Raw genomic sequence first — 17,378 nt, 5'->3', positions numbered from 1 at the left:
CAGACACGTTTCTGCTAGGGCAGGATAACCGGACTATGTGGGAGGGGTCTTCAAAAGCTGTGTAAGGACCCTGACTGGCAGATAGAGAGGCGCCTGGGTGAAAAAGAGTTCCGCTAAGGGCTGCACACAGGTTGGAGGAGGCGTGAGCAGCAATATACCCACCTCGACGGCAATCAGGGATCCCCCAGCAGCGGAAGACAAATTGACTATGCTAAATTGGGAGAAATTGGGAGAAAAGGCATAAATAAATCATTAAAAAAGTATAAAAAGTTTAATAAAAAGTTAGATCTTTGAAGTCTTTGAAAGATTTCGCACTAATTTCCTTGAGTCTGATGCCCTCCGTTGAAGCACGAGATCAGACGACTTTCAGCAGGTGGATTTTATCTCATCAGAAGCTTGTTTAAGAAATGTATGTTGTTTCACTACACCATCTTCACATTGTGATGGTTGGCTGCACAGATGGGTCAGCTTTCTCCAGTGCCCTCTGTCTCATGTCTCTTGTAGCAGACGAGCCCCTGATAAAGCAATCCACGTCATGATGTTGTTAATCCAGTTTATTCTTGGTCTTCCTCGTCTTCTGAGTCCTCCCACAAGTTCAGTTATACACTGCTATCAATGCTGCCTTCTCTCTCTGTTGCAAACTTTAATGAGCCAGTACTTCACTTCTCGATGCCCACACTGTCTCTCACAGTGGGTACCGCCGACCTTTTTATCCTGGGCGACGTCCGAGCCAGTATGGCATCGTTTCTTGGACTGCTCATTTGTGCTCTGTGGGATGAAACAGACTTACTGAGCATCCCGATCTCTGGTCAGTCCTGCAGCTGATTCAGTGCTGTGCTAACCTGACCCAGCATGCACTATGCACTGCAACCCACAGTTCTAGTTTCACATGGATGGGGTTGTGATTGCTCTAGAACCTTCTGTTTGAAATTACTATTAAGGGTGACCCTGCAGGAGAGCAACTCCAGGGGGTATCCCTCTCAGGTTCATAGGTACATGAATATGATGTATGTACATTTTTTTTTTACTTTTAGCTTAAATTATTGTGCTGATTATTTGATTTTGTAAAGAGAAACATTGTATTAAATTCTAAAAAAAATTCTGAATTTAAGTGTTTTCACTGGTCGTCTTGGATTTTTATAAATTGAATAACAAGAAAAGTTATTTAATATGTGTGACTGCATGATTGGAACACATACTTGTTTGTCCAAAAGTATTATTATTATTATTATTATTATTATATTTATTATACTGGGTTAAAATATACATCTGCCAGGCACCCAGGTGGCGCAGCAGGATATTCCACTATTATATTCCACTCTGCCATCGGTCGGCTGGGCGCCATCTAGTGGGCATAATTGGCAGTGCCTTAAGCAGACAAAACTGGCTATCGAGTCTGCTGGGTGGGAAAAGGCCGGACTAAGTGGGTGAGATCTTAAAAACGCTGTCCAAGGACCCTGGTTTGCATCCGCCTCATCCGCCTGTGCAGAAGCGGATGAGCCTCATGTGTTAATCCACCGAGGTGCGGGCGAAAAAGAAGGGGTTGACGGACTGGGCACGTGTCGGCACGTGTGGAGCAGGCGAATATACTCTCCTCTATCGCAATCAAGATCCCCAGCAGCAGAAGACTTTGCTAAATTGGGACAAAATGCATAAAATACATAGAAAAATATATATACATCTGCCTCGATTATTGTTTTGGTTGTATAGAAAAATGATCTATCGATTATAGATGGTAACTTCTTTTTGCCCATATAACTAAAGCTAGTGGCACAGTGGTCTGTTGCCAGGGTCAGAAAAACCTGTCACATTGTACTGAGAGGAAATCTACATTAAAACTCCTTATAGACACTGACCAGTGGTGAAAATCAAACTCAGATCCCCATGATGCGATGCAGCAGCCACTGTACCAGCCTCTCCACCCCCTGAATATTTATGTCAGCATAATATGAATAACCATATGTACATGAATAACTATAGTTCCTGTAGGTGGTATACCGTTTCGACACATTATTTAGTGTGGTGCTATGTGACTGTCTGGAATTTGATCCACAGTGTTTTTCAACAACTGTAAAACTGGAATCCAGCAGAGCCAGACAGATTGTGGTGCTGTTCGTTAATCCTTTATTGCTATGCAGTGTCTTGGCTCGAATCAGGCCAAAACGAACATCACGCTGGTTCACAGATGGCCTGTGGGTCCTCACTTTCAGTATACATTTTTTAACAGCGAGCTCCAGTTCTCTCCCAAAGGCCTGATAGTGTTGCTGCTGCTCTCCATCACGCCGCGGTCACACTTTATACTGGGAACCCTCAGTGCCTGACTCATTAAAATAGCTCCAGCGCTTTATGTAACAGCTCACGCGTTATGTAACATGCTGTCTGAGCGCTGCTATGTCCATGAAGCTGCCTCAGATATATATCAGAGCAAAGTTGGTGCAGTGTTTGAAGTGGCCTGCAGCCAAGCTTGGTGTTTTTTTTAATGTACTTCTTTTTGGTTGTGCATGTTGCATAAAAAGTCTGCAATTAATTTGAGATGAAAAATAAATTAGTTTGTGAAAAACTAATCTACACCAGTCAGCCAAACATAGCAGTGCTTATTTCATAACAATGGTGCATGTAAGGGTGAGGAATCTATTAAATGTTTGGCTTATGATAGTAACTCTGTTCAAGTGTTGAAAGAAGCAAAAATGACCACGGAAAGACCAGAATGACTTGAATATGGACCAAACAGTTATGGCCAAACCACTAGATTGAAGTATATTTGAACCAGACTCAAACTCCAGAAAGGTTGTTGGGTGGCCAAGACTCATTGATTCCAGGCTATGGAGTCCAGTACTGACCAACAGAAGATCTACTTTGGCTCAAGTTTCAGATCATGTTGATCCTGGTGATAAAATGAATGTCTCACAACACACAAAGAACCTACAATGGGCATGCAGGCATAAAAAAGGGGACCCAAAGGCAATGTAAGGTTGACTGGTCAGACAAATCCAGTTTTTTTCCATGGCACCAGGTTGGCACAAGTCCTGCTGGTAATGTTCTGGTACCAGATACCACAGGACTCCACATAAAGTCCATATGGGAGGTCAGGACAGTTTTAACAATGTATTAGACAAATGCTCCTTATGTTTTTACTTATTCGTTTACACCAGACACACCAGTCTCTAATAATCAATTTTTCAAGATAAAAACTAATTATTTTAGAATAGAAAGGAAGAATAATGTGAAAATGAATTAGCTAATAACAATAGGTCATTTGTCTTTAATGGTGAAACAGTACATACAAATACACAGTGACAACCCAAGCACACTCAATGTTTAAAAACTCCAGCAGTGCTGCTGGGTCTGATCCACTTATACCAGCACAACACACACTAACACACCACCAGTGAGTGTAGAAAAAAGGAGGTGGTTTTAATGTTATGGCTGATATATTAGTAAATATTAGCCCACATCTCACAACCACTCATTGAGCTGATGTGGTATCAATAGCTCTGCAACAATTTAGTGGACAGAAATCCAGCAACAATGTAAATTAATAGAGAAGAAAACAATCGAATTGAATAGAATTGCACACCAACAGTTTTGGTTTTTCCCACAGTATTGTGCTGAATGCTTTGATTCTTTCCCTGCGTTTGCATGATATTTTGTGCTGTTCTCATTCCCCCATACATTCCTTATATGGTTTATGTTTCCTGTTCTCAGTTTTCTAGTTTCCATGGTAGTCCCTCCTGTTGCTTGTTACCCCTCATTAGTTGAGCTATATATACCCTCTTGGTTTCCATGTGTGTCTGTGAATTAGGGATTATGGATTTACTGCAGTTTAGGCAGCATATTAACACTGCTATTTTTATATGTTTTTTTATAAATCACAGTCAACCCCGAGGTTTGCTTGCTTGAGTTTAGTCTTTAGTCTGTCTGTCTCGTTGTTTTGACTCCTGACCACGATATTAAGTGCAGGTACTTAATTAATAACAAAGTCAAGATGTAAATGTAAAGTGAATGTTTTCACTGTGAGTAATGCAAATAACAAAAACAGAAAGAAGTTAAATACTTGCGTTTCCACAACCGTAGCTTCAAAACATGACAGTTTTACAGTTTTATTACAATAAAACACAACAGGCAATCTCACTAAACATGAACCTTGGGAATCATTTAAGCTGCACAGTTACTCTGCATCTTCTTCAGTAAAAGCACTGTTCTAGTTTATTATGTGGTATCACTGAATAGTATTCTGTGTACTGTGTTGAGTCTTCTACTACAAAGATGAATGTGTTAGTTATCACTCACTCACTCAATCTCTTTCTTAACTGCTTATCCAGTTAGGGTCGCGTACATGCGGGAGGTGGGGGGTGTATGTAGGAGGTTTGGGGTGGTTGCTGGAGCCTATCCCAGCTTTCAATGGGCACAAGGCACACAGTAACACCTTGGACGGGGCGCCAGTCCATCGCAGGGCAGACACACATACTGTACATACACACACCCATTCATTTATAGTGAAATTCCCGGAGGAAACCCGTGCAGACACGGGGAGAACATGCAAACTCTGCACAGAAAGGAACCGCCCCGCCTGGGGATCGAACTCGGGGCCTTCTTGCTGTAAGGCAACAGTGCTGCCCACCAAGCCACCGTGCCACCTTTCCAATTTATCCAGGATCTTTTTTTTATGCATTTTCTTCCCTTTTTCTTCCTTTTAGCACATCCAATTGCCCGACTGCATCATGCTTCCTCTCCACCAATGCTGATCCCTGCTCTGATTGAGAACGAAGCTAACCCACGCCCCCTCCGACACGTGGGCAGCATGCCGTATGCATCTTGTCACCTACACTTTAACGAGTGCAATGCGGATCGGCACTGTGTACAGAGAGACACACCCTGACAGCACTCTTTTCTCATCTCTGTGCAGGCGCCATCAATCAGCCAGCAGAGGTCGTAATTGCATTAGTTATGAGCGAGTCCCTATCCGGCTTTAATATCCCACCCCTATCTGAACAACAGGCCAATTGTTGTTCATGTGGCCGCTCAGCCTAGTCGATACAATGTACTCTAGATCACAGCTCTGGTTCCAGTGTGTGTTTAACCGCTGCGCCACCTGAGCGGCCTCCAGGATGTTTTTAGCTTACGACAACTGGGTTTAGATCAGGGGACTGGGAGTGATGAGTCTGTGCTCATCAGTGACGTTTCAAATTAATGTTGAATTGAAAGATCCTATAAAATTCCATGTTTAATAGCTAAGTTTTAGGTTACATTAATGACAAAAATAAAATCCTTTATATAGTTTTTGTAAAATCATTCGTCCTTTCATGCCAAACACTCATGACCTATTTCCAAAAGTCATTCGTCATTCATCTGATCAAAGAACCAGTTTTTAGTCAAATTTCAGTGGTGGCTTTTAACTTGAAGCTGTTTCTGGTTAGATTAATAAAAAGGTTTATACAGGGTGAGTCAAAATTATGTTAACACTTGTATGGCAGAAACCGTTTATTCATAAAACATACTTCATATGTGTAAGATGATTTACAGAACAGTCTTGACCTGTTCGCCATCATGTTCAACACACAAAAACCAGTGAGCAACAGTACCACTTAAAGCCCGGATACACATTTCGCATGGAATATTGTAAATCCATTAGTGTTAATGTAGTGTTGACTCACCCTGTAAATATAAAGGTGGCATCTGCTTGTAGAAGTCCGGATTTTTTTTTACCTCATTGCTAGAAGGCTGTATGCAGTATAATATACAAATTGATTCATATTTACATTAAGTTAAAGGTTCATGGTCATGTCAGTGTACATGAGTGTTTGTTTATACTCCATGGTGAGAATCAGGTCATGGGACAAAATGATGTTTATAAAAACGAGCAGTCGTGTCCTTCAGTGCAGTTGAAAAGTTCTTGGCCATGGCATTAGAAGTCCTCAAGGCTCAGTGTAGCCTTTCCACCATAAGGGAGATAGGAGTAGGGCTATTGCCATTCCACTTCAGCCTTGATAGCCTTGCCATCATCAGAAGAGACAGAAAAAGAAAATAACCAGCACTAGTGCAGCAGTGACTCCGATGTAAAAAGTACAGCAGCCACCTCCGAGGAACGTTACACAACACACAGTACAGAAAAACACAACCACAAAACAACCCTCTGCTTACAAATTCAGAGTCAACATGGTAAAAATGAGTCAGCGAGCAACGCAACATTGTGGGCGCATTACAACTGTCAGCATTGATTTTTTCTCACAGACGGTTTAATTCAAGTTTGAAATTTGCACAAAACAAAACCTGAAAAATGGAGGGAAAATGTCTGAGTAAAACAGAAATCTGCTGCTTGCTGGGTAAATAAATAGAAAAGGTTATAAATGTGAAGAAAACCGGTTTTTTTTTTTTTTTAGAATAAACAGCATAGTGAGTGGTATTTTAGTGACCGTGTGTTTGACTGATCTTGTTTTTATAAGGTGTCTGAATCGTCTTCTCCAAAATATCTTAAAGAAAAATAGCTGGAATTGAAACAATAACAAAACAACCTAAACTATCATTTTTTCTATTTTATTTATGCATTTTCTCCCAATTTAGTGTAGTCAGTTTGTCTTCCGCTGCTGGGGGATCCCTAATTGCAGTCGAGGTGAGTATATTGCTGCTCATGCCTCCCCCGACCCACGTACAGCCCTTAGCGGAACTCTTTTTCACCTATGCACTCTGCATAGGCACCTCTCTATCTGCCAATCAGTGTCCTTACACAGGGTTTGAAGACCCCACTCAGATAGTCCGGTCATCCCTCCCTAGCAGAACCGTGTCTGCTGCAGGCACTGCCAATTATGCCCGCTAGATGGTGCCCAGCAACTGAGGAGTTCAGAATCTCGGCGCTGGTGTGCAAGCGGAATAACCCGAGTCACCTGGGCGTCCCTAAAATGTCTTTTGACTAACACAAGCCATCCTTCTTTAAGTCTCTGAAATGCGACCAGGTGGCACAGCGGGATATTCCGCTAGCACACCAGCATCACGTTTCTGAACTCCTCGGTTCGCAACTCAGTCGGTTGGGCGCCATCTGGTGGGCATAATTGGCAGTGCCTGCAGCAGATACTAATTGGCCACCGTATCTGCAGGGTGGGGGCCGGACTATCTGTGTAAGGACTCTGATTGGCGGAAGAGACCCCTGTGCTGAATGCAGAGGCGAGAAGAGGAGGGCTGTACACGTGTCGGAAGAGGCGTGTACAGCGACGTGCTCTCCTTAGATGCAATCAGGCATCTCTCAGCAGCAGAAGACAAAATTGAGTGTGCTAAATCGGGAGGAAAATGGGGAGAAAATGCATTTAAAAAAACCTCTCTGAAACTGCATAACAGATCATTAAATAGAGGACTGAACAGAAGACCATTCTTTAAAAAAAACTTATCCATAATTTGTGATTTGATGACAGTGTGATTTGAGTTGAGATCTGGTGACTGTGAAGGTCAAAACATATGATTTTCATAATGTGTATACTTTTTTACTGGATTAGTGACCATTACCACACTTTAAATGAAAGCATTGTCAGGCCAGAATAATCCACGTCCAGTAGTATTGAAATGCAATCACATTTTCCTTACGGTTCAAGTGTGCATGAACCATGCCAGGAAAACGTCTAGCTTAGCTTAGGTGGTCTAGCCACTTAAAATACAGGCATGGTTTTGACGTTGGAAAGGGAGCAAAGTATCCAAAGGAGAAACACACTCAAAGAGACAGAGAGAGAACATACCAAAGTCAGCACTGCTTACCTGCTGTCGACAACCTGCGTCCCTGCTTCCTACAGTAACCAATCAGTCACGCATTGACACGCATGATTATGTTTGATGTTAATTTATTTTCATTTCATTTTCATGTTTTACCACCATGTCATGCTGGTCAGAGTTGCAGTGGATCCAGTTTCCCAGGAATTTATTAGGATTTTAACGTCATGTTTTACACTTTGATTACATTCATGACAGGAACGGTAGTCACTCATTACACAAGGTTCATCAGTTCACAAGGTTATATCAAACACAGTCATGGACAATTTTGTATCTCCAATTCACCTCACTTGCATGTCTTTGGACTGTGGGAGGAAACCGGAGCACCCGGAGTAAACCCACGCAGACACAGGGAGAACATGCAAACTCCACACAGAAAGGACCCAGACCGCCCCACCTGGGGATTGAACCCAGGACCTTCTTGCTGTGAGGCGACAGTGCTACCCACTGAGCCACCGTGCCGCCCTCACAGTACTGTAAGTCGCTTTGGATAAATGCATCTGCTAAATGCCGAATGTAAATGTACATAATTTACTGCTGCCCCACCCCGAGCGCCTCTGTTTGATGCTGTTTCACTTAAATGTGTGTTAGGTGAAATAAGTGAGTTCGGATGTCAAAAAATATTTCATGTTTCAAAAAATGAGGAACAGCATCTCTCCTGCATCTCTCCTGCATCTCTCTTTCTCTCTCTGCTGGAATAAAGCCCGCAGCTTATTTAATTCCTGCTGGCTCCCCATAGATTTGATCTTAGTTTTATTAAATTTGGCCAAATGACTCACCACACAGCTATTTTTAATTTTCCAACTATTTTCTGAGAACCATGTGTCTAATCTTTCTGTGTGCTTTTTATTTTCTCTAGCAGAAAAAATCATGGAACCACCCATCCCTCCCAAAGCCACGGTTTCTCCAGAATTCTCGGTGCCCGCCTCTCCGGCCTCGTCTGGCACCTGTAAGCCGACCCCCGCGCCATGCAGCTCACCCACTGAAGTGAAGACCAGCCCTAAATCAAGCCAGGCTGAACCCAGCACTGATTCTGAGGAGGAGAAAGCCAAGAAGCTGCTGTACTGCTCATTGTGCAAAGTGGCAGTCAATTCACTCTCACAGCTGGAGGCTCACAACACAGGTGCCCTGAACATCTGCCATCCTTCCCCAAACACTCCAGTTTCTCACTCTCATTAATACCCAATGCTCACAATGGACACGGACTGGGAGGCTTCCAATCTTCTTTATTCTCTGACGTGAACGTGTTTCATCATGATGAACCCACAGAGACGTGATTTCAAATGATTGCTACGCTTGGATTGGCACATTTTAGGTCCAACTTAGAATTACAAACCAGTGCACTGGACTTAACAGGTCCCAGATGTTCAAACATCTCCAAGAAGAAAAACATTTTTGGATAGCAAAGCCCAGGTGGCTTATGAATATTAATGCGCATCAGAAAATCTGAGAGTTAACCCTTTATATACCTGGTATGTTTATATACCTGGCATGGATTAGCCAAAAATCTGTCTAGACTCTAGCCCAGCGTCTCAAAGAGCATGGGGCCATGAATCAACTATTTACCTGCTTTAATAATGCACCTATTTTTTGGCAGTAATTTACTATGGGCCTGTTTAGGTTGAATATTGATTGTTTGCTTTCCAGATGCATTGGCATTATTTGTACACACCTTTTTAGATAAGTGGTGGCTCAGTGGTTATGATACTGGTCTAGCAATTAAAGTCATTGGTTCAAGCCCTGCCACTGCCAAATTATCACTATTGGAACAAGGTCTTTAACTCTTAACTGCTTGCATTGTATTCAATAATGATTATAAGCAGCTTTGGATAAAAGCATCAGCTAAATCATGTAATTTTTAACATACTGTTTTTGCTATTTTGCATCACTGATTACTCTGTGGTGGAAAACCCCTTAATAAAATACCTCAAAGACTGGATTGTGAGTAGAGAAGTTTTAATCTTGTCTGCAGAGAATTATCACACCGACTAAGTCTCTTACAGAGGCTCTGTGGATGCGATAACAATAATAATAACAAACATTCTTATATATCTTGTTGGTGACCTTGTAGGACAGTGGAAGTTTCCACAGTTAACACAGGAACTGGTCTATATCAGCTAGAACTGGGTTGGAAATCATACAATGCAATTGATGCACTTATTATCATGTACACCATGTACACATCCAGTAACATTCTATATATGACTACTGGCAAAAATGCCCTAAGCATATCTACATTTTCTAAGTAGTAATTAATCATGTATTAATACTTCATGTGTAAATTAAAATTTTTCTGTCACAAATCAGTGGTCTGCCTAATATAAGCTTACAGCCTTCCATGCATTAGTGTTTTATACACTTAAACTTTACACTGAGAAACCTAAAGTCACTCACCTAATATGCTGGGGTCTGATTATTTTAAGTGTTAGATCTTACATGATGCTGATTTTGTTCCGTCACTGCAGGTTCAAAACACAAAACCATGCTGGAGGCAAGAAACGGGGCCGGCCCTATAAAAGCCTACCCCAGACCTGGGTCCAAACTCAAAGTGCAGGCCACCGTGCTGAAAGGCTCTGGTTTACAGAACAAGATGTTCCACTGCGAGATCTGTGACGTCCACGTCAACTCCGAAATCCAGCTCAAACAGGTGTGTGTTTACGATTCTCTCTGAACTGTAGCACTGATTTAACAAACTAACTTCATCCAACTGAGCAAATGAAGACATGCTGTACATTGGTAATGTGTCATGACCTGTTAATTCCTCATTATTGATGATAACTGACTTTAGCTGGTGAATTTACTGTTTTATACTTTTGGCATTTAGTGGAAGCTTTTATCCAAACTGTGACAAAACACAGTTCAGCTATTTGGGGGATTTACATATACGGCATTTAGCGAATGCTTTTATTTAAAGGGACTTACAGCTATGACTGAATACAGTTTAAGCAATTGGGGGTTGAGGGATTTGCTTAGGGACCCAACAGTGGCAACTTGACGTTGGTGGGGCTTGACCTGGTAACTTTCTGATTACTACTCCAGCACCTTAACTATTGAGTAACCACTGCCTAGATAAGAGCATTGCTCAAGAACCCAACAGTTGAAACTGGCAGTGGTGGTGCAAGAACCAGCAACCTTCCAAAGGCAAGTCAAGTATCTTAACCACTGAGCTAATATTACTCACTCACTCACTTAACCGCTTATCCAGTTAGAGTCATTGGGGGGGGTGCTGGAGCCTATCCCAGCTTTTCAATGGGCGCAAGGCACACAGTAACATCCTGGACGGGGCGCCAGTCCATCGCAGGGCAGACACATACACACAGCCATTCACCTATAGGGCAATTCAATGTCTCCAATTAACCTGACTGCATTTTTTTGGGGACTGTGAGAGGAAACCGGAATTCCCAGAGGAAACCCACGCAGACACAGGGAGAACATGTAAACTCCGCACAGAAAGGACCCAGACCGTCCCGCCTGGGGATCGAACCCAGGACCTTCTTGCCGTGAGGCGACAGTGCTACCCTCGAGCCACCGTGCTGCCCTGAGCTAATATTAGCATACACAAAAGGGGCTAGTTTAAGCCCACTGTATGGAGTACATGAAACAGTGGTCTGTTTGGGAGGAAGGATTTAAACTGTTACCTTATGATAAGAGGACACATGTATGTATGGTTAGATGTAATCCAACAACAAAACAATAATAGCCTGCCAGGTATAAGCTGCTGGATTACAGTCAAGTAAGACTAACATCATCATAGACTTAGAGACTAACAAACAAAAACATGGCATGCATTTCAAGTGTACTTAAATTTTTTTACTGCACTTTTGACTGCAATAGAACAAGTTTTAGCAACCCACACCATTAACAGTAAAATATGTAAGTAAATGTGACATCTTTTTAGGTTGCAGTGAATAGCAGATGCTTTCATAACAGTTCATTGTTCTTTGTTCCTGTTTTGTCTCCTCAGCACATCTCCAGCAGAAGGCACAAAGACCGGGTAGCAGGCAAACCGCTGAAGCCCAAATATAGTCCTTACAACAAGCAGCAACGAGGCTCCAGCTCTCTGGCAGTAATGCATTATTTATTGTCTTTCTAATCAAGCACTTTTATCATGAGATGCTGGCGTGTCAGGGATCAGCCATCTGAGTGAGCTAGCGCAGGAGTCTGATGGTTAGAATATGCTAATAATGTCTAACTGAGTGGTTAATGTGGGTGAATTTAAAAAGCTGCCTCTGAACTGCATGACATTTGCTGCATTTAAATATATACACACTTACCGGCCACTTTCTTTCACACGCCTACCTGGTGTGTGCATTCATTGGCCATATTGTGAGCTACATCTACCACACTTACATTTAACTTAATTATTGTTCTAAGAATCGTCCACACTCGGCTGTTTTCTGTGGTTCTTTATGGATGTGAAAGCAGGACAGTAAAAAAGCAGTAGAGGAAAAATATCGATGCTTTTGAACTTTGGTCAGAAGTAGGGCTAGCACCGATCTGATACTCTGTATCTGTCCGATATTGGCCCATTCACTGGATCGGATATCGGAAGGAAAAAAACGTGTAATCCGATACTGTTGCTTAATGGAAATAACACTTAATGGAAATAACACTTAATGGAAATAACACTTAATGGAAATAAGGCCATTCAGAAATTAAAACACACTGATATACTTAAACTTTTAGCATTTTAAAAAATTATCTACTACTGCCACATCTAAAAACACTGTTTTACAGCGTGTCGTATAAAGTGTCTACAATTGGAAGATGTGGATGTCAATCAAACGCGATGGACCAATTAGAATTGACGCAGTATTGAGATTTTCCGTTTAAGTTCAGTCACATTTTTAGATTATTAAAAACCAAAGCGTGTTTATTAAAAAACCCTGCTAGATTTTGAAGAGAACATCTGTGGCTAAACGGAAAACAGTGGAGTTTGTTTTATTTCATAACACTAATGGATTAATCGTTGAGGATGTGAGAGATCTCCAAGCCTGGACAAGCTAGATACAGTGTATCACAAAAGTGAGTACACCCCTCACATTTCTGCAAATATTTTATTATATCTTTTCATGGGACAACACTATAGAAATAAAACTTGGATATAACTTAGAGTAGTCAGTGTACAGCTTGTATAGCAGTGTAGATTTACTGTCTTCTGAAAATAACTCAACACACAGCCATTAATGTCTAAATGGCTGGCAACATAAGTGAGTACACCCCACAGTGAACATGTCCAAATTGTGCCCAAAGTGTCAATATTTTGTGTGACCACCATTATTATCCAGCACTGCCTTAACCTTCCTGGGCATGGAATTCACCAGAGCTGCACAGGTTGCTACTGGAATCCTCTTCCACTCCTCCATGATGACATCACGGAGCTGGTGGATGTTAGACACCTTGAACTCCTCCACCTTCCACTTGAGGATGCGCCACACGTGCTCAATTGGGTTTAGTCCATCACCTTTACCTTCAGCTTCCTCAGCAAGGCAGTTGTCATCTTGGAGGTTGTGTTTGGGGTCGTTATCGTGTTGGAAAACTGCCATGAGGCCCAGTTTTCGAAGGGAGGGGATCATGCTCTGTTTCAGAATGTCACAGTACATGTTGGAATTCATGTTTCCCTCAATGAACTGCAGCTCCCCAGTGCCAGCAACACTCATGCAGCCCAAGACCATGATGCTACCACCACCATGCTTGACTGTATTAGCAATCTTCTTATAGCCCAGGCCATCTTTGTGGAGAGCAACAATTCTATTTCTCACATCCTCAGAGGGTTCTTTGCCATGAGGTGCCATGTTGAATATCCAGTGGCCAGTATGAGAGAATTGTACCCAAAACACCAAATTTAACAGCCCTGCTCCCCATTTACACCTGGGACCTTGACACATGACACCAGGGAGGGACAACGACACATTTGGGCACAATTTGGACATGTTCACTGTGGGGTGTACTCACTTATGTTGCCAGCTATTTAGACATTAATGGCTGTGTGTTGAGTTATTTTCAGAAGACAGTAAATCTACACTGCTATACAAGTTGTACACTGACTACTCTAAGTTATATCCAAGTTTTATTTCTATAGTGTTGTCCCATGAAAAGATATAATAAAATATTTGCAGAAATGTGAGGGGTGTACTCACTTTTGTGATACACTGTACATTTGTTTATTTTTTATTATTTAATTGTTTCATTTTTATTGTTTATAAATAATATTTTTCGCTGCCTCTTAAAGGTGTAGACTTAAGAGTTGACAGATCTAGAATTTTATATTGAAATTATTATTTATTTGTTAAATACAGATAAAGTTGCACTTTAAATTTTATTTTAAATGTTTGTACGGTGCTGTTAAACAAGCCAAAAATGTTGCTAAATGTTCTGTGTGTAAAAGTGAAAATAAAAACAGCAGTTTTGCAGAAGTGTGATGTTGTAGGTTCAGTATTTATTCCTTTAGAATATTTGTTTCACAGTCTGAGCATTGTTATTTAGATAGCTAGTTTACCCATGGTGCATTGAGACATGTATTATTACTGCTTAGTTGTTTGAGAGGAGAAATGACGATATCGGATTGGTATCGGTATCGGCAGATACTCCATTTGCAGTATCGGTAACGGTATCGGACATAAAAAGTGGTATCGAGCCAGTCCTAGTCAGAAGAAGATGTTTGGGAGTATTGTAGATGACAAAGAAGACAAACAAATGGATTTTCATCAACCTCTTACTCCAAGCCCAGATCACCAAACTGAAGGTGTATTATTTTGGACACATTGTGAGAAGAAAAGACAATTTTGATTGGAAGAGTTAAAGGTAAAGGAGAAAGGACTGTCAGCAATGAAATGGATGGATACAATCCAAGAGTCTGTATAGCTGATATTGTCATGACTGTAGGAGAAGCTAGAATTTAAATTATTGGCTTTAGATACTGAAAAAATATATTTTGTAAAATATTCTCAGGCATCCCTGTGTGTTGTCCCAATGCCAACTTGTTGCAGTATTTTTATTTCCACTGTCTATTTAATGGCAAGTGTTGTTTTTTGGAGATCATATGTAAGAAGTTTATTTATACCAATAAAACCAGCAAAACACTTCACTCCCACTCTCTACCTAAGTCCAGGATAAGATGAATGTATCTATTGTTCCAGCTCTGCATTAGAACTCAGATTTACTTGGCTTTCTCTTTTTTTCCAGGCAAAGCTGGCACTGCAGAAGGACCTGGTAAAGCCCATCTCTCCAGCATTTATCTCTAATCCGTTTTCCTCCACCAGCATTTCTTCCATCTCGCTGCACCCACGCCCAAACACCTCGGTCTTTCAGACACCTGCACTGCCCACTTCCTTTCTGCAGGGGACACCAGGGCCCATTAGACCTTCAAGTGGCTCCATCCTTTTCGCCCCGTACTGATATTAGGCCGATGATTTTGACATGACCTCTCAGGCCGAGAACGTTTTCTCACACAGATGAACTACGTGATCTGACAGGTGAAGGTGGAAGGAGAGGGAGAGCATTTGAGGTTTTTAAAAATCTATATACATATATATGTATAAAAACATGAACGTGAAACCTCGTCCATCTTGAAGGTCCAAGCCCTATATGGTTGGTGCATTTTTTCAAGATTCAGAAGGAAACTTAATGAAATGTAGTTATTTGAACTTTATCCTGATTGACTTGAATGCTTGTGGTCTTCCTCTTCAACGGAACAGACGATTCTGGACACAAAAACAATGAAAGTCAGGAACTTCAAACAACCGGACGCTGCGTGTTACGTTCAGTGACTTCTTGTGATCAGGGTGATGCAGGTGATGCAGTTTCTGTGTTGTATCGTGTAGTCAGTTATGCTTGGTCATCAGTACTGAATTGTTTTCTCTGTTCCTCTTCCATGTCTCATCTTTTGGTTCTCAGATCTAATGTTATACTAAAGTTCCCTTATAGAAAGATCCCAGTCACACCTACATTCACACATGTTTACCTAAACACTACAGTTTACAGGTCTGCCATGGATTAAAATCTACTGGACCACAGTTGCCACTGTTAACAGTCAAACAAACTTTACAGGCTACAATTCAAAACAGAAGCCCCTGCTAAAAAATCAACACAAAAAATCAGCTTGTTAATGATGATAATGTGGACAAAGAAATATTTTTGAAGGAGAAGCTCTGGTCAGATGAAACAAGATACAGTAGACCCTTGGCTTATGAACTGTTTACCATACGAAAATTTTGGGTTACGAGCGTTTTTTTTTTTTTCAACTTAACGTACAAACTAATTTCAGATTACGAATCAAAATTCGCACGCGAACGAAACATGTGATGTCACGAACAAGTAGACTCCGACTGTCTCTCTCTCTATATATACAGTGAGTGAACATTCACACAGCGGACAGTGTTTTTCTGTGTTTTCTTTATATTTTGTAAAATTCTATATCAAAATGGCCCCGAAGAAGGTGCAGAGAAAGCATAGTGGTGAGAAAATGAAAAAATCTATTACTATTGAAAAAAAAGGAAATTTATTATGGTGTATGTAAGATTTTAGGGAAAATATACTTGTATTTACAAAAAGACCATTTAAGACATTAGAAAGGTTAGGTAAGGGGGTGGTGTGGGAGGTCTGGCACGGATTAATTCTATTTACATTTTTTCCTATGGGAAAAATAGGTTTAACTTATGAACAAATTATGAACAGCCCTTAGGAACCAATTAAATTCGTAAGTCAAGGGTCTACTGTAATCTGCCAGCATAAAATGAAATAATGAGCAATTATGATTACTTACCTAGGAATATTGGAATCTGGTTTTAGGTTGATAAACCAGGCGTAAGTGGAGCTTTAGTAATGGCATTTCTAAAGTCCTGTCCTTAATCATGTTCAAAGTATGTGGGCCACCCCTGATTGAGGAGAGCGAACTGACACACGTCCCCTCCTTTTTCGTCCGCACCAGCCGAGTTCATATGCGAATCAGCCCTGTGCATGGAGCGCCACACCCTGATTGCATTATTCCTCAACTCTGTGCAGATGCCATCAGCCAGCCAGCAGAGGTCGTAATTGCATCAGTTATGAGGTCCCTATTTAGCTCCCTAACCCTGTATGAACAACAGCAAATCGTTGTTCGTATAGCCGCCCAACCCAGCCAGATGGCAGAGCTGAGATTTGATACGATGTATCAACAGTCCACACTGTTATTAAAAGTTACAGTTTATTTGCTGATCATTTATACAAGTTTGAGCACATTTAATTATTTCTTTTCTTTGGTATTTTTTGTGTGTGACTACAGTTTTATTGTTAAAGCACTACTACGCCCAAACAATGTCCCAAAATTAAAAACATCAACTTATTTTGAAGCCTGAAACCGATTAAACAGACCTAAATCTAAAGGTGGGCAGTTCCACCATCAACCTGCCACACTATAAAAATCACTTATGAATGGTTTGAGGAATGTGACACCTGAGTTCAAGGTGTTGACTTGGCTTGTGTTAAATTTCACAGATATTGATCCGATCAAACATCTGTGGAATGTGCCGGACAAACAAGTCCAATCCATGAAGGCCTGACCTCCCAACACACAGAACGTAAAGGATCTGCTACTAAAGTCTTGGTGCCAGATATCACAGGACACCATCAGAGGTCTTGTTTAGTCC

At 41.3% G+C, this 17,378-nt stretch overlaps 1 protein-coding gene across 1 annotated transcript in view; it reads left to right on the top strand.

The window, feature by feature from the left end:
• znf385b (zinc finger protein 385B) overlaps positions 1-15,150 on the top strand; it is a 169,668-nt gene extending 154,518 nt beyond the window's left edge. The window contains exons 7-10 of the mRNA XM_063006133.1: positions 8,615-8,875; positions 10,218-10,399; positions 11,717-11,818; positions 14,938-15,150. Coding sequence (XP_062862203.1) covers positions 8,615-8,875; positions 10,218-10,399; positions 11,717-11,818; positions 14,938-15,150 — 758 coding nt within the window. The remainder of the gene's footprint in view (positions 1-8,614; positions 8,876-10,217; positions 10,400-11,716; positions 11,819-14,937) is intronic.
• The last annotated feature ends 2,228 nt before the right edge of the window (positions 15,151-17,378 follow it).

The sequence above is a fragment of the Trichomycterus rosablanca genome, chromosome 12 (genome assembly GCF_030014385.1).
Source record: "Trichomycterus rosablanca isolate fTriRos1 chromosome 12, fTriRos1.hap1, whole genome shotgun sequence".
Lineage (NCBI taxonomy): Eukaryota > Metazoa > Chordata > Actinopteri > Siluriformes > Trichomycteridae > Trichomycterus > Trichomycterus rosablanca.
The sequence above is the reverse complement of the archived record's forward strand: the minus strand, read 5'-3'. Positions and strand labels throughout refer to the sequence as shown.